General features: G+C 38.8%; 8 protein-coding genes across 10 annotated transcripts in view; 5 read left to right on the top strand and 3 right to left on the bottom strand.

Moving 5' to 3' along the window:
* The first annotated feature begins 200 nt into the window (after window positions 1–200).
* LOC123016440 (centrosomal protein 20-like) lies at window positions 201–772 on the top strand. The gene is made up of 3 exons (XM_044416841.1): window positions 201–285; window positions 329–532; window positions 578–772. Exons 1-3 carry the CDS (start codon window positions 252–254, stop codon window positions 721–723), a joined length of 384 nt encoding a protein of 127 aa, XP_044272776.1. The 5' UTR covers window positions 201–251; the 3' UTR covers window positions 724–772.
* On the bottom strand, window positions 715–1,628 carry LOC123016436 (E3 SUMO-protein ligase NSE2-like). Its single transcript, XM_044416835.1, has one exon. The coding sequence runs from the start codon at window positions 1,420–1,422 to the stop codon at window positions 751–753; it is 672 nt and encodes a 223-aa protein (XP_044272770.1). The 5' UTR covers window positions 1,423–1,628; the 3' UTR covers window positions 715–750.
* LOC123016431 (probable tRNA (guanine(26)-N(2))-dimethyltransferase) lies at window positions 1,291–3,657 on the top strand. The gene is made up of 7 exons (XM_044416828.1): window positions 1,291–1,809; window positions 1,855–2,121; window positions 2,170–2,395; window positions 2,442–2,590; window positions 2,639–2,795; window positions 2,842–3,359; window positions 3,407–3,657. Exons 1-7 carry the CDS (start codon window positions 1,691–1,693, stop codon window positions 3,474–3,476), a joined length of 1,506 nt encoding a protein of 501 aa, XP_044272763.1. The 5' UTR covers window positions 1,291–1,690; the 3' UTR covers window positions 3,477–3,657.
* LOC123016437 (thymidylate kinase) lies at window positions 3,468–4,537 on the bottom strand. The gene is made up of 2 exons (XM_044416836.1): window positions 3,999–4,537; window positions 3,468–3,952 (listed from the first exon to the last, which is right to left on the bottom strand). Exons 1-2 carry the CDS (start codon window positions 4,330–4,332, stop codon window positions 3,645–3,647), a joined length of 642 nt encoding a protein of 213 aa, XP_044272771.1. The 5' UTR covers window positions 4,333–4,537; the 3' UTR covers window positions 3,468–3,644.
* On the top strand, window positions 4,449–6,991 carry LOC123016435 (DNA fragmentation factor subunit beta). Its single transcript, XM_044416834.1, has 2 exons — window positions 4,449–5,335; window positions 5,462–6,991. Exons 1-2 carry the CDS (start codon window positions 4,906–4,908, stop codon window positions 6,025–6,027), a joined length of 996 nt encoding a protein of 331 aa, XP_044272769.1. The 5' UTR covers window positions 4,449–4,905; the 3' UTR covers window positions 6,028–6,991.
* Window positions 6,220–17,338, bottom strand: LOC123016424 (TATA-binding protein-associated factor 172). 2 transcript variants are annotated; one of them, XM_044416815.1, is made up of 10 exons: window positions 16,453–17,338; window positions 16,127–16,409; window positions 15,949–16,006; window positions 15,664–15,896; window positions 14,200–14,495; window positions 13,966–14,146; window positions 9,916–13,912; window positions 9,433–9,864; window positions 9,127–9,380; window positions 6,220–6,908 (listed from the first exon to the last, which is right to left on the bottom strand). In XM_044416815.1, exons 3-9 carry the CDS (start codon window positions 15,960–15,962, stop codon window positions 9,131–9,133), a joined length of 5,403 nt encoding a protein of 1,800 aa, XP_044272750.1. In that variant the 5' UTR covers window positions 15,963–16,006; window positions 16,127–16,409; window positions 16,453–17,338; the 3' UTR covers window positions 6,220–6,908; window positions 9,127–9,130. The 2 variants fall into 2 exon arrangements, with proteins under 2 accessions (XP_044272750.1, XP_044272749.1); XM_044416814.1 differs by having other exon boundaries at window positions 6,228–6,772; window positions 16,453–17,337.
* On the top strand, window positions 16,552–17,321 carry LOC123016438 (nucleolar protein 12). Its single transcript, XM_044416839.1, has 2 exons — window positions 16,552–16,679; window positions 16,753–17,321. The coding sequence occupies exons 1-2, from the start codon at window positions 16,585–16,587 to the stop codon at window positions 17,273–17,275; spliced, it is 618 nt and encodes a 205-aa protein (XP_044272774.1). The 5' UTR covers window positions 16,552–16,584; the 3' UTR covers window positions 17,276–17,321.
* Window positions 17,339–17,451: 113 nt separating the features above from the next.
* The window catches only part of LOC123016423 (serine/threonine-protein kinase ATR-like), a 14,385-nt gene continuing 9,549 nt past the window's right edge, over window positions 17,452–22,287 (top strand). The window contains exons 1-3 of one of the 2 annotated variants that reach the window (XM_044416812.1): window positions 17,452–17,657; window positions 17,707–21,515; window positions 21,638–21,870. In XM_044416812.1, the coding sequence (XP_044272747.1) occupies window positions 17,715–21,515; window positions 21,638–21,870 (4,034 nt within the window). In that variant the 5' untranslated portion in view covers window positions 17,452–17,657; window positions 17,707–17,714. The other variant, XM_044416813.1, reaches the window with a different exon arrangement.

The raw sequence follows: 22,287 nt of genomic DNA, 5'->3' as shown, positions 1-22,287 counted from the left end.
AACAAATACAAACAAATGTCAAATTTATTTTTGACAGTTTCGAAATTTAATATTTTTTTGAGTAGGCAAAACGGACTAAAACGAATGAAAAAATGAGTAATTTTTTGTGTTGGTACAAAATATTTTTTGAGGGGGTCACGTGAACACGAATTTGATTGTGATTGGTGTCAAGTGACGGCGTTGCTAAGCAACAGTTTTACAAACAACTGTCAAACTGAATTTTTGACAGTTTTGAAACTTGTTTTTTTGAGATGGCAGAACCGACCCAAACGGATTTATTGGAAGGTAATAAATTTCGAAAAAGTTTTAATTAGTTACACTGATTCAGCTGTGAAAGAGTCGCTGCACAAGGATGGCCGTTTGGAGAAGTTTAAAGCCGAATTAAGGGCTGCCGTAATGTCAATCTTGAACAAGAATTCCACGGACGAGGAGCCCCCGAAAGTGCCTGATGAGACAAGATTCATTAATGAATTGATTAGGGAGTATTTGTCGTGGAACGGTTATTTGTATACTGAGCAAATTCTTGCAGCAGGTTTGTGTCAATTTTGTTATTTTTTTGAATAAGTTTTCGTTGTAGAATGTGGACAAAATATGGAACGTTTGAGTCGTGATGTCTTAACGACGAAATTAGGAGTGATGGATGATTCAAGGACTGCGAAAATTCCGTTATTGTATTACATAGTGTCAGCGTTCCAGAATCATGAAACAAACGACGAAACTTAACTTGTATTAAAAAAAATAACTACAAAATCAATCACTTTCAGTGTTTGTGTTTCTTTGGTAATTCTCGATTTTAGATTTGGTCTCATTGTCCTTCACCAACTCCTCCACAGTGATTTTTCCGTTGCTGCACCCGATGTAGGGACACTTTGCCCGATTCTTCACGTCCTTGATATATTGAAGGATAAATTTGTAATCATAAACATGCCCACACTTTCTACTTTTGTAGGGCTCCTGAATCACCATTTTACTGATTGGGTCCACAGGTGGCGTAAAAACATTCGAGTAAAAGATCGAATCGCCCATTTCCTCATATTCCGTCGCATCCTCCTGACTCGTCCTTTCCACTTCTTCGACATCTCGGTCCGTGACCCCCATGTAAACCTCCTTCCAGATTCCCTCTTGCTGGTAATTACCACCAAACGTCTGTGTCTTGCTCCCCAGTCTCGTGTTGTACAACTCATCAACATCGTGGTTGTTCGACTCCTCGTGAAAATAATCCAAAACTTCGCGACAAGCCTCCGAAGACTTCGATGCATTGAAACTCACAAGACAATAATCCTTCACGACTGTTTCCAACTCAGACAGTTCTGTGGCTTGTTCTGCACCCTCCAAATGTGTCTCAATCAATTCTTTCCATGTCTTCAGGGAATTAACACAGTCTTGGAGCAAGTTCTCCTGTCTTTCATGTTGCGACGCCATTTTTTCAAAATGACAAACAGGCACACCAACCGCGTCAATAAATTAACCAAAATTGCGTAATTACGGTTTTAATAATTTGCTTTTTGTTGTGGGAAATAGAGTTCATATATAAAAAAATATAGGAACTCTAGCGGGAACTAACCAAATAGAATTAGTTTTATTTTTCGAAACGCGTAAAATCAATGAATTGTTGATTTCAATACCAACCTTACGCAACTAAAATCCCAATTTATAACCCCACTTTTTCGAGTAGTTTAAACGGTAAATAATGGCAAAAAACGAGGTGAATAACACCGAGAGCCGGGAAATTACCGAAGGCCTGGCCAAGATTAAAACCCAAGGGAGTGTTTTTTACAACCCGGTCCAGGAATTCAACCGTGATTTGAGGTTAGGTTCACCACAAATCAAGCCCAAATTTAACGTTTTTTGCAGTATTGTAGTCTTAAATACGTTTGTGGAAGACTACAAATGTGATTCTCATAGTGTGTGGGAGACTGGACACAAGTACGACGACGGTATCAGTATTTTAGAAGCTCTCTCAGCCACTGGTTTAAGGAGTATAAGATACGCCAAAGAAGTCAAAGGAGTTAAAGAAATCGTCGCTAATGACATATCAATTAAAGCAGTTGAAGACATAAAATGCAACATTGCCGATAATAAAGTTGAAGATTTAGTGGTGGCAAGCCACGATGATGCTACGTATTGATCAATTTTCACAAATTATTCCCTTTTAATCACAATTTTTAGTATGTTGATGTATAAAAGTCGTAAAGAGCGTCGTTTTGATGCAATTGACCTTGACCCTTATGGCTGCCCCTCGATTTTCCTCGACTCAGCAGTCCAGACGATCAAAGAAGGGGGCTTACTGTTAATCACAGCCACGGATATGGCAGTACTCGCAGGAAACTCCCCTGAGACATGTTACAGCAAATATGGGGCTGTATCATTACGCATGAAAGCCTGCCACGAGATGGTAACCCCCCACAACGAAATTCTGTAATTAAATCAACTAATTTCAGGCCTTGAGGATTCTATTACAGTGTATTGAGGCACATGCTAACAGATATGGACGCTATATAACCCCCTTGTTGTCTCTATCGGCCGATTTTTACATCAGGGTTTTCGTCCGAGTGTTCACAAGTCCGAAAAAATGCAAACAAACTTTGAGGTAAAAAAAACACTAACTAAAAATTTACTTAATAATTTGTTTTTTCAGTAAATTATCAATGGTTCACCACTGTACTGGATGTGGCAGTCACGTATTGCACCCCCTTGGGGTCATTAAAACAAATGATAAAACGAAACAAATGAAATACGGTTTGCCGACTCGGGGGTTCCCCAATATTTGCGAACATTGTGACCACCCGTTTCATGTAAGGACGATTCAAAATTTGACAGTAATGTTTACAATTTTCGTAGATGGGGGGCCCTGTATGGAACGCCCCCTTACATTCACCGGAATTTATTACAAAACTATTAAACCAAATCCCCGAAAATTTGGGTACTTTTAAACGTATACAGGGTGTTCTGAATGTAATAAACGAAGAGTTGCACGATGCCCCCTTGTATTACACTCTCGAACAATTAAGTGGGACTTTACATGTCGAGACACCTTCGATGGGGGCTATCAGATCGGCGATATTAAATGCCGGCTTTCAAGTGTCCTACACACACATGAATAAGACTTCGATTAAAACAAACGCCCCGAATGGGTTGGTCTGGGACATTATGAGGGCCTGGGAGGGGCAACATCCCGTCAATAAAAAGAGATTGGTTGAGAATAGCCCCGCAACGAATATTTTAAAGAAAGAAAGACAGTTTGAGGTTTCATTTGAGTATCATGAAGGGGCAAATCCCCAGTCGAAAAAAATGGGGTTTGTGAGATTCCAGCAAAATCCGATGCCAAATTGGGGCCCCGGAACAAGAGCCACGGCCATGTAAGTCTCACATTGCGAAAACACAACAAACTCAATTATTTCTACAGGGTTGGGGACAATAAATTAGAGAAAAGGAAACGAAATCAAGGGAAAAGGAAAAGAGAAGCGTCCACTTAAACAAAAATATTTTTTTTATGACATTTGAGTTATTAAATGACAGTAAAATGTCAAAATTGTCAAACAGTCATAGCCGCCCTATACATTTTTTTTTACCATTTTGACAGTGAAATGTCAAGCATAGCCGCCTTACACAAAGTGTAAACTTGTTTATTCTAAATTAAAAAATTAATCATTGAAATTGAGCGTCCGTAAAGGGTGGCCCCCGACCTCGGCCACCTTTTTTATTACCTTATCAAGCAAAACTTTGTGCACTTGCTCTAAACTCCCATCGGCTGAGACAACCTCCCATTTCTCCTTTCTGCTCAAGTCCATAAACGCCTCCGCGACTTTTTCTTGCGTCTCTTTAGTTTCATAAATCTCATTACCGTAATTGGGGCGTTTCACCACTTCCGCCTCACTCAGAACCAAAAGGAGCACTAAATCGGGCTTCAGTAGCCCCTTTTCGGGATCTTGACACCACTTGAGGCTCATATCTGCAAAAATTGAACGGGTTAAGGCCCTTGTGCCCCCTTGACTCACTTTTCTTAACTGAGGAGTAAACAATCCCTGAGTACGAATACCGGTCGACGATTAGAGTAACCCCCTGTTTGAGGAGCTTCTCCATTTCGGTTTTTTTCTCCCATCGATTTGCTGTGAACATGAGGTGGATGGCTTCGTCGCAGAGGTGCGTCTGCTGTTTCAGGTATTTGTCTATGAGCCCCCCGATGTGAGTGGTGCGGTCGGGGAAGGTTATGAGTGCTGCGTTCACATTGCGGGCCTTCAAAGACTCCACTAACTTCTTACATTGGGTGGATTTGCCCGATCTGTCCACGCCTTCAATCACAATGAGGGCCCCCCGTTTCAAACCGTTCATTTTTACAAATTTCGAAAATTGACAGTTATGACGCACTTTTCAAATATGGGGAATTTCGTGGTACCAACATTGGCAGTTTTTCGTTTTTCTTTTTCCTGGCTTTGTTCTGGGAAATTTCGGGTAGTGTTTTTTATGGAATTGTGTCGTTTGGATTATTTGTTTCGTTTCCAAATTTTAATAACAGTCACAACTCGTCGACTTAAAACTGGGGAATTTCGTCTGGTTAGTGGTGCCAACATAGCCAGTGATGGACACGGGAGTTTTCCCCAGCTTTGTTTTGGGAAATTCCGGGTTGTGTTTTTTATTTGTGAGTTAGTTAGCGTTTTTGGGGGATTTGTGTCATTTGAGTTGATTTTTCCACGTCCTGACCCGTTTGTTTATTAATTGCGTGAAATGCGGAAAATTTTGTTGGGTCAAGTGACATGCGCACTTTCCCCGGAAAAGGGAAATTGACACTGACATTGGCCTAGTTGTTTTGATTTTTTTATGTTGTCTGCATTTAAGTGCAGGCTGCAACCAGGGTAACTTCAGTCGGTGTTGAGGTGCAGTGTTGGTTGCATCACTCCGGGCGCAATGGCCACAAAGGGGTTCAAAGTCACGGATTCTGAACGCAAATCGCGTGTGGGCATAGCCGCGAAAACCCTCGATGATTTAAAAAGAAAAACCGTGGAAAAATTCAAGTTGGGGCTATCCCCCGACGAGATTTTCCTCCAGACGCAGGACGGCACACTGGTGGAAAACAACGAGTATTTCCAGACTTTGCACGCACAAACTCTCCTAATTTGGGTGAAGAACGGTGAAAAGGCCCCCACCGATGCAGAAATCCTCTACAAAACCATCCGAGAAGTCAACGACGAGTATTTGAGCGCTGGGGAGAAAGTCCAGGAGTTTTTCACCGAAAAAATGAAAAATAAAGTTTTCAAGTTGGCAGAAGTGTTACGTGGGATCGACGGCGATAAAGCCAAATTCAGTCTCAAGTGCGACCATCCTGAATGGTTCGAAGGTAAGTCACGCCACGCCCTTTCACATTTCCACCAACCAGGGCGCGCAATCACGGTCACGTGTTCTAACACCAGCGCCCTGGTTCGCTCCCCTCCACTCGCACATTCAAAAATCTGACTCATCTCAGGCCTTGACACCAATGCAAAAACCAAAGAGGACTATATGTTTAGGAGAGCACAGGACCGGATTCGGACCTATTACTACAAAACCCGAGAGGAACTTTTGAAGGAGTGCCCCACAGTGCCCCAACACCGCTTGCGAAGTCTCATCGACGAACTGCAAAACCGACTCAAACTGTCCAAATTCAACGGACATTTCTTCGATCGAAGAGACGACAAGAGTTTGTGTGACACTCGGGGGGAGTTCACCTGTCAAGGCAGGTGGAACAAAGACAAGTGTCTCTACAGCCCCCCACATAGTATTAATCCGTACGAAAGCAGGGAGGGAAGGATCGTTTTCCAAACGTGGAATTTGGATCACGTGATTGAAAGATCGAGAGCGGTGATACCCCAAATCGTGAAGGCTTTGAACGATGCCGAATGTACGATCGTTAACGATCGGGAGACTTCGGTTGATGTCAAAGCCATCTATAACGATTTGTTTACTTTACACAACCTGAAATTTGTACATATTGTGTGTCATGATAAAGGTAGACATAGCACGAAAAAGGCAGGACCGTATCTGCTTTATTGATTGGTGAAACAGAGACGGACCGGCCACTAGTTTTAAGAAATTAATTTTATTGTTTCGGCTCGATTGAGCTGGAAAATTAGTAGTAGGCGACCCAAGGGCAGAAATTCAGTAATTACTTGTAGTCTTTAAGGCTTTCCATGTATAACTTCCAACTGCCAAACTTTATTTTATCATTTTACAAAAGACTGATTTTGAGGAAAAATGAGCTTAACCCTATATCGGGTCTGTTACAGCAGAACCTTTATTTTTTTAAATCAATGTAACAAAAAACGTGTAGGTAGAGCTTTATGTTCGTTATCAACAAATGCTTATCAAGTTATAATGTGATTATGCTATACAATAATAAGTCATAATAATATACACTTATTGTGAAAGTAGTGGCTTGTAGCTTGTAGACTGCAATAACTTAGTTGGGGATTGCTGGTATTGTAAAAAAGGCTGTGTCGGGATTGTTATCCCCTTATTAGTACTTAATCATAGATTAGCCAATCATATCATGACTGAAAAATTGTTGACTGCCATAAAAGTCATACCTTGTAGACAACTATATTCAATAAATAAATGTTTTATCTCAAAAAAAAACACACGTTTATTGCTATTTTAATCCGAGTACACACAAGTCCTACTTTACAAACTAAGCAATTGATTCACACATGAATGATATAAATTAAAAGAAATGGAAATAAATGAAATGGACTCTTCTACCTAAATAAATCTTTGGTTGTTACGTCGATAAATTCGAGACCTGTAAATAAAACGACAATAAACACTACCTGTTGTTTGCATCGATCGGTTTCAAAATCGGGTCAAGGATTTGCTCTACTTTTCACAGGTAGCTTTTTGGGTCGAATCCCAGGCGGTCGACCTCATTTCCGTCTGACCTAAATCAAACGGAACTGACCTTAGCACAGCACTGACCCGATTTTGTGGGGCAAAGGGTCAACAAGGGGCCGCCAAGGGAGAAATTCAAGGAATGACGTTCGCAAATTCGGTGTAAAGCTTTAAAACTGTTTTTTTTTGATTTATTGTTTTGACATTTTATATTTAAATAAACAAAATGAAATATTCGTTCTAAAATTGAGATTAAGGAGTTGGTTATAATTACTTTCTAATGTTGGCAGTACAGCTGTCAATTAAAATTTCAAATAATAAAGTGAGTTTATTATTTCCTAAATTTGTACATTTTGTCATTTAACAATATTTTTACATTTTTCGTTAAGAAATGCCAAAAATTTCTAAATCAACCTTTACGGTCAGCATCTAGAGGGCTTTTGTCAAACAATTAAACGTCAAAAATTAGTATTTGAGTGGATATTTTATCCAACCATCATTAAATTTAGTCCTTTTCGAAATTATCCTAAATTTTTTGCATATTTAGAGTTTTAAATTTACATTTAAATTTACATAATTGAGTTTTGTGTGTTTGCTTTGTATTGGCAGCACTGCATCTGTCAATTTGTTAAAAATAAGTAGAGGAGTATTATTTTTGCATTTCTCGAGCGTTTTAGCAAGTTTTTCAGCTAGAAACGCAATTATTTCGCCGAGTATTGTAAAAAAACTACAGAATTAGGCCGAAAATGATGTAATTCTTGTCTTTTTCGAGACTTTTAAACAGATTCCTAAACTAAAAACTCCATTTTTTGCGAGATTGTGGCATATCGAGTCAAAAATCACTAAACTGTTATAAAAAAAGGTGATATATAATAGTTTTACCTAACTCTTAGGCTTTAACCTCTGTTTATGTAAAAAAAAAAATCGATACTATTGGAAAAATTTAAACCGTAATCTTGTAGTCTTGTAAAAATAGATGTAAATTTAGCAACTTTTTCAACTCGGATCTGGTGGATTTTATTTTTTTGAGCTGGTGACACTGCTGCCAAATTTCATCTAGAAAGCTTTTGTCAAACATCAAAAATTGCTATTTGATTTTATTTTAAATTTCAATTAGTAACACGTTTTTTATTCAAATGTCTTTTTTATGTGAAAATAAGCAAAATGTGAGTATCATTTCTTCATTTTATAAATAGAAATATCACCTCCTTACCATCTCAATTCAAATTTAGAAATAAATTGAAATTGACGTTATTTTATTTGTTTCACTCGATTTAACTGATTTTTTAAGAAAACTAAACCGAAAAACCACAAAATTTAGTTGTTTTTGTACTGAAATCTCAAATTTTTTGCAATATTTCGCTAGAAACAAAAAAAAAATGTTGAAAATTGTATAATTTTTGCCTTTCTCGAGCGTTGAAGAAGTTTTTCAGCTAGAAACGCAATTATTTCACACAAATTTTAAAAACAGGTGTAAATTTGACAACTTTTTCTTGTGGATTTTACTTATTTTTAAATGGCAACAATGCTGCTAATTGTCATCTAGACGGCTTTTGTCACAAAACGTTAGACAATCACACGTAAAAATATGGTATTTGGATGGCAATTTTACCCAAACACCATCAAATTTACATTTCTTTTCTAAATTACCTTCCAATTATTGCACAATAATTAAAAATTTATAATATCACCGTAGTTATTTTGTTTGTTTCAGTTGATTTAAATGATTTTTTAAGAAAATTAAGCCGAGAAACCACAAAATTTAGTCGAAAATGCTTTTAAGCACGTTTTTGTACTACAAACTCACGTCGTTTTTCGCAATATTTCGCTAAAACAAACCAAAAAAATGTTGAAAATGGTATAATTTTTGGCTTTCTCGAGCGTTTGAAGAAGTTTTTCAGCTAGAAACGCATTTATTTTGCACTAATTTCAAAAACAGGTGTAAATTTGACAACTATCTAGTGGATTTTACTTTTTGAAATGGTAACAATGCCGTCAATTGTCATCTTTTGTCACACAACGTCAGACAATCACACGTAAAAAAATTGTATTTGGATGGCTATTTTATCCAACCACCATCAAACTTAAAGTTCTTTTCTAAATTACCTTCCAATTATTGCACAATAATTAAAAATTTAGTTTCAAACTACCAAAATTTGAATTTAAGACGTTTGTTTTATATTGGCAGCACTGCATCTGTCAAATGTCATTCAAGTGTTTAAATTTTTTCATTTAAATATCGTTAGTGAAAAGTGAGTGCCCTCTTACCTTTTCAATTCAGTTTAGAAATAAACTGCGACAAGTCATACTCATCATCGTATTGCTTCTGATCCCACAATTCCGGTAACGTTTCTAAGATCGCCTTAACACTCCCACTTCCACCCCCATCTCCTGCATTCCCTCCCGAATTGGACGGTTTATGCGAAAACAGATCCAACAATTGATCGGTCCCCATCGTCTCCAACTTACTATTATTCCCACTAATAATCGTATTGACCGTTTGAACTTTAAACTTCTGCAAACTAAACCAACCACAAAAACATTCCCCCAAACACTCCACCAAACCCCACTCACCCCATAATTTTCTCCTCTAAAGTCGCTCTCGTTATCAATCTATACACATTCACCACCTTCCTTTGACCAATACGATGTGCCCGATCCATTGCTTGAAGATCCTTCATTGGATTCCAATCATGTTCGACAAAAATCACAGTATCAGCCCCAGTCAAATTCAATCCAAGACCACCAACTTGTGTTGTCAACAAAAGAACATCAATCGATGGATCATTATTGAATCGAGTCACCACTGAATGACGTTGACTTGGTGGAATTGAACCATCAAGACGAAGATACGTCACTCCAGGCATATGTTTTTTGAAAAGGTCTTTCTCAATAATATCCAACATGGCTTTAAGTTGACAAAACACAAGCGCTCGGTGTTGGTTAACAACAAGTTCGGTTGATTGCGGTTCGGTTACACCGATACCACAGTCTTGCAATAATTGCCTATCAAGAAAAAATGCAAAAACTCAACTCAACTACACAAAAACAACTTACTTCAAAGCCGGTAATTTCGCCGAATGACTTATATCGTCCAATTTCGAGTCTTGTGCTTGTAAATCCGTTAAAATCTTCCCATATTGTGGATGACTCGCATTTAAAACCAACTTAGGATGATTACAAACGTTTTGCAAATACCGTAAAGCTTGAAATATGTGAGTGTTGCCTTGCATTGAGCTTGCGGTAGCACCTGAAGAGATAGATTCCTGTAATGTTTGATGTGCTTGTGATTTGGAAAAATCCTCATAGAGTCGCTCCTGAAGTGGACTCAATTCACAGTAATAATCCTGTGTGATTTTCGGCGGTAAATCATCCAAAACATCCTCTTTGACACGACGCAACAAAAACGGTAAGACTTGTCGATGGAGGGCTTCCATAGCCAACGCCCCAGCTTCCTGTTCCTTGGGCAAGGATTTGGGGTCACGACTGGCCAAAATCGGGCGCGAATATCGAGCCGTAAATTGTTTTTCGGTGCCTAAGAAGCCCGGCATGAGAAAATCAAAAAGACTCCACAATTCTAAGACATTATTTTGAATGGGGGTACCACTCAAAATCAATCGATAATTAGCAACAAGATTCTTAATCGCCATACTAGTCCTCGTTTTACCATTTTTAATCACGTGACCTTCATCCAAAATTATATAGTTCCATTTAATATTACTAAAAACCCCTATATCTTTTCGTACTATATCATACGAGGCTACAATCAAATTGTGTTTTTTGAATTTGTGTCTTAATTTTTCGCGTTCTGTTGGCGAACCATTATATTGTAACGGTTTTAGGTATTTGTGTGATAAAAACTTCTCAACTTCGTAGACCCAATGTCCGGTCAAAGTTGGCGGACAAATAACAAGTGAAGGTAGTGGGGCACAATCAGCCGACTTTGTTTCTTTATATTTCTGATCACGATAGTAATGATCTCCTGCCAACATACAAATACTCTGAATGGTTTTCCCTAAACCCATATCATCACATAAAATTCCATGTAATTTATATTTATTTAAAAATGCCAACCAATTAACACCAGCTTGTTGATAACTACGTAATTCAGCAGCGATTGGTACTGGAACCACATAATCAGGTATAGTAGTCGGTGAAAGCAATTGTTTTAAAAACTCCCTCTCGCGGTCACGTCGCTCACTCAATATACTACCTTTTAAAGATGGCGGTTCGGGTACCCCGCCATCTAGCGGCATTAATTGTACCAAAGTGGCAAAACTATGTGTACCCATCAATCTCACATAGGTATTTTGATCGGACATGCGCCCCAAAAGTGGTACCACTAATAATACCACATATGGAATTATATCAAACTGGAGTGTATCAATGATACAAGCAATAGCCTCAACTGCCCCCTGTCGATCAATATCACAATCAATAGCCCCCAATTTTGGTAAAACAATCTCAACTATCATTTCCATGACTCGAACCGAATCTAGTTTAGAAAAAACAGCAAGACAACGTGACGCTAGATGGCGCACCGCTTGATACGGATGCGATAGTAAAACACATAAACGTTTCAATGTTTTCTCCATTAAAAGTGGCCTTAGACTTGAATGGAGACTAGATGAAGTGACTTCAAGAACTTGTAAAGCCCACACTAGTTGCTCCGATTCCTCGTCTTTCTCATACCAACTTTTCGCATCGAAATTTTCAGGATCTATAGTTTCGCACAATTGCCCCACCATTAATTCCCATAATTTGGGAATTTTCTCCGGTAATTCCTCTCCAAAGTGTGAGGTTATTGCGACTAGTGCATGTGTAGCCCCCCGTCTTTGAATCCGATTATTTTTCTGTGTTTCATCTTCTTCTTTAAAAAGTTCATCGAGAGGGATATCAGTTGCTGGGGGACGTCCCGGTCCACGACCGGTTGAATTCGAGCGTCGAAACGCCGCCCTTTCTGCATCTTTCTGTTGATTATTTAGTGTGACAATTCCGTTGTAATTCCCCGGTTTAGTCCAAGTCAACTCTTTACTATTATTAGCTTCTTGTTTATAAATTACTGGTGTAAATTCCGGGTCACATCTCAGATAAGTACACAAATTAACTAAAATCTTATCATTGGGACAAGGATTACGCCCCCGACACTGATCCAATAGATGTGCCAAATGTTTAGCTGTTGTTTTCTGGAGATTTTCATCGTTTTCACGTTTTACTGATTCCATTAGTGGCTTTGCCACAGGTGTGAGTTTCTCTGGTAGGGCCTTAAACATGACTGTAGCCCCAGCCAGTGCTGCCAACGTACTAACACTTAAAACTAACTGATCGTTGCTTGTTTGTACAACACTGTTTTGTATACTACGTCTTCGCTCTTCTAAACTTTCTTGGACTTTAGTTTTAAGCTTGATTTTGACTAGAGTCTCTTGAGTTGTCACACCGGTTAATTCCTGTATACGTTCCAATGTGAAAACACTATCATTTTCGGTACTAACCGGAACTTTATAGTGTTTTAAAGTTGCCATAAAATCACGCGTTTCTTGTGTCAATCGTGTGAAACTGAGTGCAATCTCATCGAAATAAACTCGTTCGTTGAGACATTCATGTAGTCGTTTTTTTAAACCATCGGGACATGTCGATGTTTCTCGGTCACGTTCGGCCCATTCGGCTATAACCAAACCGGCCATTGTACGTTGCAACGCCGACTTGGAATTCAAATGTACTAAAAGAACTTTTTCGTAACATTCAATTGGTTTTTCAATGTTGCCACTATAGTCAATTCCTGGTGCTGGTTTTATTATATAACACGATAAAAGACCCAACATACGTGCTGTCATACATCTCACTTGCACTGCATTACTTTCACGTGTTGCTAATGGTGTTGTTTCAGTTCCACCAATAAAACACTTTGGTATGACAACACTGTGATCAAAATTATGTAAACCATCGTTGGTTTTTTTACGATGACTTTTTGCATGTATTAGAAAATTCGGATCAAATGCGAGTTTTGTCGATTGCATACTTAGAAACAACCAAATGGTTATAAAAGGACATGCAGCGTGTAATAATTCGACTAAACCGGAATTCTCGACTAGTTGTTTCCACACGTGTTCGGCAACGTCTCTAACCTCACTTTGTGGTTCTACCAATACACGTTGGTAGACATGTCTCATGGCGTCTTGTAATAATTGAGCCTCCCATGTGATTGGTGACCCATCAATGGGTCTTTCAGTTAACGTGCCAAGGGTTTGTAGGGTGGCTTTACGTACAGATGAGGCACTATGACTCAAAAAGGGCCACAATCGTGGTACAACTTCATTGAGTGGTTGTGGTGGTAGTAATTGTTGGGCTTCTGGTAGATTCAAAATGGCGGCTAAAAGACCCATGAAACTGTTACAAGCCGCTGCAAGTTCATCCTGTTCGGCTAACAAATCCCATAATTTGCTTACAACCACAGGAACCGATTCTGGTACCAGTCGTACCAACTTTCCCGTGACTGGAATTAAAGCTGAAGCGGCGACCGCAGCGACATCATCCACATTATCGGACAAACCTTGAAGTATAAACGGAAATGCTTCCGGTAGTAACGTATTGACCATATCCTCGCGTACGGCTAGTAAATATTTGAGCCCTAGGAGACCCCCATGACGCGCCTCCCATTCTTGGTGCCCCAATAATTGGAGGAGAATTCTCAAAGCACCTTTACAACCACTCTCCTCCATTAGTTTCAAAACGGCACATAAACTCTGTGCACACGTTTCACGTACCGGTGCTACCACTGCATCAGAAACAAAATCCCCAAAACGGTCAAGAGCTAGAACACATAGTAGGCGTATTGCCATATCCTCGAGCCAAATCTGGTGACATTCTTGCATTTGTTGGACGGTTAGGTTGGTACTCTTGCCGGCGCCACGCCCATGTACCGTGATTATTTCACGAAGGGCGGTTGCAGCACCGTGACGTGTCTCCCAACTAGAACTGAACAAATCCTGACTGAGGGAATCACAGAACCATTCAAGGGGCCAATCACCCGAGTCGGGATCAATGTCGGGCACATCTGGAAATTTAATCGGGGATTCACAAAAATTAAATTTTAAATAAAACACTCACCCATACTGTTATTACTCTCGTCCCTGATTTCAATTTTAATTCGTTTTTTCTCAGGTTCGTCACTTGTCATTTCGTCCGGATCACGTGATCGTTGTTTCGACACCGCTTGACGTGCTTTTCTTCTCGCACGATTCATCTCTCGGGAACTTAAACCGCTTGAAATTAAGTCGCGAAGTGGTTTCTAAAATTCATAAAAATCACAAAAAAAAAACAATTAAATCAAGTGTAACATACTCGTGAAATTTCGTTATTTTTTTCGCAATTTTCCACAATTAAATCTTCATTAGTGAATAGGTTGGTAGTATCGATTCCGATACGACCAGCGACCTCTAGACCCAATCTAGCATTCAAAATTTGTCTTTGTTTGGCCATTTTTTCACGAATATCAGTCGATGAATCCTCCTCAAGGTCAAATTCTTTGCCTTCGGATGCCATCAAGTGGGTGCTGTTCTTGAGCACTTTGTCCATATCAAATTGGTGGAAACGTAAACGACCCACAATTGATAACGGAGGCGTTTGGGGCTCATCCTCTGAAAGAAACACCCTGTATATAATTTTTAACTATAATCTTTTTTATGTTAATGTGAATCAAGTAGGCTGTAGAAGTCTAAATGCATCTTTAATTTAAAGGCAGATTCACACTAAAAGTGTCATTAATGTCATTCGGAAGAAATTTAATCACATCAATATTGACAAAAATCTTTTTTTTTTTGTTAATTTTAATTATTTTTTGCTACCTGGGGTATACATTTATCCTTAAAAATTTTTTTTAGAGAAGATTGAGGTTAGGATGCATGGTTGCCATCCCTTTCAACGACTACTTCGATGCACATTAATTTAAAAATAAATACAGGGTGAATATAAAGTATGGAACCATGCGGTTTTATTTTAATCATTTGTTGCCGGAAAATAATAATTAATATAAATTAAAGTAATATAAAAAATGTGATTGTATTTTCAGAACGAAATTTTGTTTTGTTTTTTAGTTATGCGATTTTTTTTCTCAAAATTGCAAATTATGTGAAAGAATTTTTTTGAAAAAATTAAGTATAAAGAGGATAGTTGTAATCCTTAGAGTATAGCTTTTATGAGAAAAATGATTTTATAGTGGGTTGCCATTTAAAAAAATATTTTTTTTTTGTAGAACTCAAAAACAAGGAAATTTCGAAAAATTTTTCCTTGTTAAATCATTACAATTTTGTAGTACCACTCATCAATTAGGTTTTTCAAAAAATAAATAGTTTAAGCAAAAAACGTTTGGTTCACCTGGTATATTAATGTTTTAGCAACACTGTTGGTAAAACTTAAACGTTAACAGTTAATGGTAAATTTCAAATTCCCGATTGGCACTATTGGCAGCACTGCGCAATGAAAAATCACAATTATATACAGTCACCCGATATTTTTTCACAGATAAGAAAATTTACAATTTCCTTGGCCTACTTTAATACTAATCTTATCGCCGCCATTTAAACATTTGAACACGTGACCATAGCCGCCTATTTACACCCCTCACTTGTAAATTTAACACGCAAAAAAACACAACAAAGTAATGGATTTTTAATACGTAAAGTGGGTTATAAAAACGGTCTAGAATTTCTCTCCTCCGGGCAAATTACGAAACGTCACAGTCTAGCAATCGTCGATAAGTCAAAGTTGACAGTTGTAATTATGGCCAAGTGACGTCACACGACTTACCAGGGACGGGCCGGGGCTCCCAGGGGGGCACATTGCTGACGATTGCCCTAACGGCCTCCGCGGCGGCAATGCGAGTCTCCCAATTGGTCGACCGTAGATAGGTCGCAGTTCGGGTCAGTAAAGTGGTCAATTCGTGGGGGTGCAATTTCTGTACTTCCCCCAGTTGTTTGGCCGCTGCGGTGCGAGTTACCGCCGAACTGCCCGTTTCCAAAAGTACAAACAGTCTGTCCAACCTAATAAATACAATTTATTTTTCTTCGAAATTCGATTTTTGACAACTCTCACCTGCTCGACGTCATGATTAACTGGGGTTAATGCGAACATATGGAAGCGACGATTCGATCTAAAAGTGCGAAATTTGAGGTTGGATGAGGTCAAATGCCCGATTTTCGGGCTAATATGGAGATCGCAGCGTTGGGGAAAATCGGGGTTTTTTGAGGGTTTTAGGGCCGGGGGTACTTACTTGACGGTCGGAAACGCAGTCACTTGATCGAAAGGGACGTCTTGTAACGTTTCATCATCACTTTTGGTCGTTTTAATAGAAAAATTAACGAAAAATTCGGGTTATGTGACGATTTAAATGAAGGGAAGTTCATGATTCAACGATCAAATTTATACTGACAGCCATGATGAGATGAGCGCCGACTTTATGCCACGATATGGCTCTGATTGGTCGAAAAATTACCCAAAGGCGTGAAAGGGATGATTAGTCAAAGAGCCAACCACGTTCATAAAACCCTTCAAAGCTAGCCCTAAAATTATGATTTTGTAACTGTTCATTGTCCTTACCATGTTATTCACGAACAAATAAATTTCTGTTTGAAAAAATTAAGGGGTGATTTTAAAATTACCACTAAAGTAAGTTATTAACACAGTCTTGTTCTTGGCTTATTTACTTCAAGTACTAGAAAAAAACACAAAATGGCGGCTGGTTCATCTGTCAAAAAAAATCGCCAAAAAAACCCCAAAAATCGCACAAACAAATTACATTTGGTTTTCGATGAAAAGAAGCGAAGGTTCGTGAAATTCACCGTTTTTATGTGTAGTTAACACTTCTCGTGTCACTCTTGACATAACCTCACTTTTTAGGGACTTCCTCACCGGTTTCCACAAACGCAAACTCCAGCGTAAGAAAGAAGCCCGCGAGAAGCTCGAACGCGAATTAAAGGAGGAGAGAAAGCGTCTCAAAACCGAAGCGAAGGAGTCTTACAAAAAATTAGTTGTCTCTGCCCGCCCCATCCCCGAATTGGAGACCCTCCTCAAAGAGGAGTACGAAGACGAGGACGCAACTGTGCGAATTGAGGAATTATCGACCGATGTGATCGCAAAAGAGAGTAACTGGATCGGGGCCAATCAACCAATTTGTGAAAATGAGGAAGAAAGCGAAGTGCCTGGAATGGACCTGAAGCAGAGGGACACCAAAGTGACGCGGAAATTCGATTCGGAACGGGACGTGAAACGACTACTCAAAAAGGAGGCCACTAAGAAGGTGCAAAAGAGCAAAGTGTTTCAAATGAAGACAAAAATTGAGGGGCAGAAGCAGCGGAAGAAGGCGCGGCGGGAGAACAAGCAGAAGATGAAGCTCAAAGAGAAGAAGCGGAAACGGCATTGATTTCTATTTTTTGTAACAAAAATTAGAAATAAACAATTTTTTGTTATTTTGAGGTTATGTTTGCGACTAACTTCACGTCACGCATTGCCAACTGTAAAATCATTCCCAAAAAAATTGAATTTTTCCAATTAATTCACAGCTCCAAATGATTTAAAAAGTGTAAAACAGTAAAACACACTTCAGACATTATTATTAAGGTTTTTTCTTTCGGTAAATCAGTACTGAACCATTTTTTTGATCGAACTAAATAAATCACTGTTGCTAACTTCACTCCATACATTTGTGTTTTGTGCGCCAAAAGTCAAAAAATGTGTCTTGTTTTTGTTACTTAAACTGTGTTTTGTGTGTTTAATTTAATTTGGTGGTTATTTAAGTGTTAGATGTGAGTAGTTCCGGGTCCAGAGACGTAAAAACTGCCATTTTTTTGTTAGGTTAAGTCATGTCAGTCCCCGACGAAATCCCGGCTTTTTCCATTTGGGAGACCTTCAACGAGACAATTCCGGCCTTGATGGCCATGAAGTCGTCGGAGAAGAGTGCCGAACATTTGGCCAAGATAATCAAATCTGGGGACTTCACAAACATTTTTGTCTACAGTAGAGACCCTTTGAGCAGTTTTGAGGACTACCAAAGGGTCGCCGGCAAGTACAAATCCTTCACCACGTGGTTCCTCGGCCGGTTTTTCTATCTATTGAGTTGCGAGACGTTGTGCAAAAGTCACAACGTCTACGTTGACATCCAATTATGTGTCTTGGAGCAACTCTCAAACACTCAATTGAGTGTTTACGACGAGTTAGCGAAAAACTATTGTCAAACTTTGAGTAATTTGAGTGACTTCGTCAAGTTTGGAGAAAGTACTTTAACTGTCAATGTTTTCATTCCTGAGAAATACGCAGATTTGGGCGAAAAATTGAATCTCGAACCGATTTCAATCGAAATTACGTTGAGAAACTTCCAGGATTTTTTCCTCAATTTACTCAAGATTATTACATTTATTTTGGCACAAAGCTTCGATTTTGAGCGCTTCACAAGTGCCACTTACCGGAATTTAGACGACTTGTTACTCCTCCTGTCCGAATGTTCAATAACTGTGAAACTCGAAATTGTGAAAACTTATCTCCAATTGGCCAAAAAATTCGACAAAAACAACAACTTGATTCAGTTTAAAATGGATTTATTCGGGCGATACTTCGAACAGTTGATTTACGAAATTTATAATCGCAAAATTGCGACAAGTTCGAGGGAATTCGAGTCGTTTGAGGCTCTAGTTTTTGAGTTTTTCGAACAGAATTCCGAGAGGGGAATTTTCGAGAAATTGAGCGAATTTCTCCTCACCAAAACCGGCGAAATTGTGCCCTCAGAGCCACTTTTGAAGTTTTGTAAACAAAAGAGACGAAAACCCTTATTTAGAGAATCAAATTATGAAAGTTTTGTCAAATTGGCACTGAAAGATTTCAATACGTCGGTATTTTGTGGTTTTAGGACGTTTCTTTTGTCCGATATTAGAAATATAAGAGAGGAGGGCTCCAAAATCAAGTGTGCCGATTCCAAAATTTGGAATTTTTTTCATGGCCAATTTTTGCAACAAATTGATGCCACTGACTGTGGTCACGAGTGTAAAATCCCTCAATTTTTGGAATTTCTGACCCATTTGGCAACATTGCTTACAGAAATCACAATAGAAATGCAAACGAAATTGGAATTTTTTGAGGAGGAGAAAACTCTCTTTGTTAAAATCCTCGCACTCCTCAATCGTCATTTCGTCACGTGTGATAAAAACGTGTCATTTTCCTCAATTTTTGACTGTTTTTTGAGTCTTGTTTTCGTTACGTGTCCCTCAAACTCTGTTTTTTTCTTCGATGTGTTTTCGTTTATTTTCACACAGAATCAACTCAGCTGTGCACACTTTCAAGGCACGAGTGATTTTCCCCATTACAAGAAGGAATTGACTGAATTTTGCAAATTTCTCACTTGTAACACCACAAAACAAGTTGCTTTTAAATATTTGAACGAATTTTTGGCTCGAATTTCGAATAAAATCACTCAAATGTTTGAAATTGAGTCGAGTTTTATGCAAATTTCCAGACAAGTCAACACAGTGGGGGTTTTGAGGAATTTGGGGAATATTTTGACGGTTTTCCAAAACCCAGATCGGGTGATTTCGGAGATCCTCATCCCGGCGATTTCCTCAAATGATGAGGAAATTTTGAGGGAGGTGACTGAAGCCTTACCAGACATTATTTGTATTTCCTCGAGTGGTTTTGTCAAAACGACACGAATTGAGGATTGTCGGTTAAAAATCTCGATTTTTTGTGAGAAATGTCACCCTCAAAAAACAAGTGAGTGTCACTTTGCGAGAATTCAAATCGATTTGACGAGTTTACAAAGCGCCATCTTGAAAAACATCCTCAAATTTCTCAACTTTGACAACCGGGAACTCAAATTGAAAGCTTTGGAGGTATTGCCGTTTTGCTCTAATCACATCCTCAAATTTCATTCTGGCAACGTCGCTAAAATTTGGGTTGAAAAAATGGGCGATTCTGATGAAACAATCAGAAAAATGTTTGCACAAGTCGTCCCAAAAATCGTTAAATCCAACCAAGAAAATCCAGTTTTGAGTGACACAATCAAGGATGAAACAATTGAAATTCTCTGCAATTGTTTATTGAGGCTTGCTAAGAAGAGTATTCAAACTTCTGATTTTAAATTACAAGAGACACTCTTATTTACAATTGAAAAAATTTGTGAGGTTAAATGTGAGAAAACTGTTTTACCGACAATTCGAATTTTGGTGTATTTCATTATGATACCAACATCGAAATATTCACTAATCGCCGTGAATAAATTTTTCATGTTGGCTGAGATTCATAACACCACACCCAGCCAACTATACAAAAAATACAAGCGTGACATGTGCGAAATCATCACACATTTGTGTATTGTAAACCAGACTTTGATCAATTATCCACTCGCTACGTCGCTGTGTAAAATCTCAGTGACTTTAGAGTTTTACAGTTTGAAGGATTTTATCACTAGAGAGTGTCAACACTTGTTACCATTTTTCGTCTCTAAAGTGATTAAGAGTCCCGTTGTGGGGAAACTAATCGAACAGATGGCGCTACTAGTCAACGTCGGTTTACCCGAATTGTTAGCGAGCATTTACGGAAACATCTTCCTCCACATTTTCCTCAACGAAACAAAAGACGATTTTAAACAATCGACACTCTACTTGGAGAAAATAACAGGGTTGCCATCTGCAACGTTGCGAAAACGCAACCTTTGGGTGATCCTCAACGAGCTTTTACTCAATTTTCACGAAAAACGCGAGAAGGTGTTACTCGCGTTGCGTTTTCTAGCCAATGAGGACGCCGAAACGCGAACAGATGACGTTCGCGAGTACCTCCAAGCGCGCCTATTGGGCCTTTTGCAACACTTTGATTTCAAACTCATGGCGAAAAACACCAATCGCAAAGAGGCGATTTTACTCAGCTTGGCTGATTTTTTGACGTTTATGGGGCCGAGTCACGTGACACCGCTTCGTTTCAAGGTCATCGCCATGTTGCGCACGCCCGATTGTGGGGATTTCCCCGATTTGAATTGTGACGTTTGGGAGGCGTTCATTCGCAGTTGCGAAGTGGGGACTTTAGCCACGCAATTGGCCACGATTTTCGTTTCATTGCTGCCTTTGATCGACTCAAATCCGAGGAAAATCAACGATATTTTCAAATTTCTTGTGGTTGAAAATGAAATGCAAGCAAAGGATTCGATTAAGGATTTGTTTTTTGTCGATGATCCGAAAGTTGACGCTTTGGTGTTACAAACAATACGAAAATATGTGCGAAAATTCGATGATTGTGATTTGAAGGAGAAAATGCGTATTTTTTTGAAATATTTAACACACGAGACGGTTGAAGTGCGTGTGAGGAGTTTGAAACAGTTGAAGGGTTTGATGGAGAAGAATCGCGAGGAGTTGGATCAGATGATTTTGGGGTATAATGGAATTGATCCGATTATTGTTGAATTGATTGAGGTTTTAACGTTGGGGTGTCGGGAGAAGGACCCCATGCTTAAGTTGGCGTGTGGGGAGGTTATTGGAGAATTGGGGGCTGTCGAACCCTCACATCTACCCCGAAAATATGCACAGAATAGTCGTTTCTTCACGTTTTTTATGGACGATGATGGGTTTATTACTAATGCACTGAATGAGCTCACGAGGGCGCTGCAAGGCGAGAAAAATACAGTTGTAAGTGAATTTTTTTTCGGGGACACCCTGTATAATAAACATTTCACATTATTAACTAACACTCAAGTTTTATCTTCTTGATGAATAAAATGTGAAAAGAGAAAATTTTGCGTTTTTTGTAGAATTTGGACCGCTTCGCGGTCGCAATTCAGGAAATTCTGAAAAATTACGAAATTTCATCGGACGCGTCTAGTGCTCGGAACGATTTATGGAAACAATTCCCCGAGAGTCAGCAGGAATTGATGTTGCCTTTGTTGACTTCGCGCTATATTGTGTCACAAATGCAGGAAATTGACTTTCCGAGTCCGATTTATGGCAGTGTGGAGGGTTCCTCGTCTCAAACGTGGCTTTACAAGTAAGTCAGACACTATTTTTAATTTTCTCGATAACTATTTATCGTAGAACACTGATCTTTTTTGTGTATGATAGAAAATTAATTTTTTTATCCAACGGTACCAAATACAAGAGGTTTTCTCCAATAAGTCCGGATTTATTGCCATTAGACCGCTCCGGGTGCCAAAAATCGACCAAAATCTCGACAAAAATCAAAAAAATTTTTAACTTTAAAATTTATCCATTTAACGTTTTTTACATTTCTAGAGGTCTTATAGACTCAAATAAATGCATAAAACGACATTGGGTCTAGTTTCAAAAATTTTGAATTTTTTGAGTTTTTGAAGGTGAGCGGTAGTAAAATCGTAAAAATAGTCAATTTACTAAAAATCGTAAAAACGGTTGAAATATGGTTTTCTAGACGTAAAATTACTCGCTG

The sequence above is a fragment of the Tribolium madens genome, unplaced genomic scaffold (assembly GCF_015345945.1).
Source record: "Tribolium madens isolate multiple individuals breed KSU strain unplaced genomic scaffold, Tmad_KSU_1.1 Scaffold_1;HRSCAF=32;Tcas5.2_LG8, whole genome shotgun sequence".
Taxonomy (NCBI): Eukaryota; Metazoa; Arthropoda; class Insecta; order Coleoptera; family Tenebrionidae; genus Tribolium; species Tribolium madens.
This window is presented reverse-complemented; position numbering and strand designations above follow the sequence as displayed.

Excerpts from the sequence above, each read along its gene's own strand:
- LOC123016440 (XM_044416841.1), top strand. The coding sequence starts at position 252 with ATGGCAGAACCGACCCAAACGGATTTATTGGAAG. Across the intron at positions 286-328 it reads CCAAACGGATTTATTGGAAG|CTGTGAAAGAGTCGCTGCAC; the intron begins GTAATAAATTTC and ends ACACTGATTCAG. Across the intron at positions 533-577 it reads TGAGCAAATTCTTGCAGCAG|AATGTGGACAAAATATGGAA; the intron begins GTTTGTGTCAAT and ends TTTTCGTTGTAG.
- LOC123016424 (XM_044416815.1), bottom strand. Across the intron at positions 9,865-9,915 it reads GCGAAATTACCGGCTTTGAA|GCAATTATTGCAAGACTGTG; the intron begins GTAAGTTGTTTT and ends TTTTCTTGATAG. Across the intron at positions 9,381-9,432 it reads TTAGAGGAGAAAATTATGGG|TTTGCAGAAGTTTAAAGTTC; the intron begins GTGAGTGGGGTT and ends TGGTTGGTTTAG.
- LOC123016437 (XM_044416836.1), bottom strand. The coding sequence starts at position 4,332 with ATGAACGGTTTGAAACGGGGGGCCCTCATTGTGATTGAAGGCGTGGAC. Across the intron at positions 3,953-3,998 it reads TTACTCCTCAGTTAAGAAAA|ATATGAGCCTCAAGTGGTGT; the intron begins GTGAGTCAAGGG and ends CAATTTTTGCAG.
- LOC123016435 (XM_044416834.1), top strand. The coding sequence starts at position 4,906 with ATGGCCACAAAGGGGTTCAAAGTCACGGATTCTGAACGCAAATCGCGT. Across the intron at positions 5,336-5,461 it reads CCATCCTGAATGGTTCGAAG|GCCTTGACACCAATGCAAAA; the intron begins GTAAGTCACGCC and ends GACTCATCTCAG.
- LOC123016431 (XM_044416828.1), top strand. The coding sequence starts at position 1,691 with ATGGCAAAAAACGAGGTGAATAACACCGAGAGCCGGGAAATTACCGAA. Across the intron at positions 2,591-2,638 it reads AAATGCAAACAAACTTTGAG|TAAATTATCAATGGTTCACC; the intron begins GTAAAAAAAACA and ends TTGTTTTTTCAG. Across the intron at positions 2,796-2,841 it reads ATTGTGACCACCCGTTTCAT|ATGGGGGGCCCTGTATGGAA; the intron begins GTAAGGACGATT and ends CAATTTTCGTAG.
- LOC123016436 (XM_044416835.1), bottom strand. The coding sequence starts at position 1,422 with ATGGCGTCGCAACATGAAAGACAGGAGAACTTGCTCCAAGACTGTGTT.
- LOC123016438 (XM_044416839.1), top strand. The coding sequence starts at position 16,585 with ATGGCGGCTGGTTCATCTGTCAAAAAAAATCGCCAAAAAAACCCCAAA. Across the intron at positions 16,680-16,752 it reads TTCGATGAAAAGAAGCGAAG|GGACTTCCTCACCGGTTTCC; the intron begins GTTCGTGAAATT and ends CTCACTTTTTAG.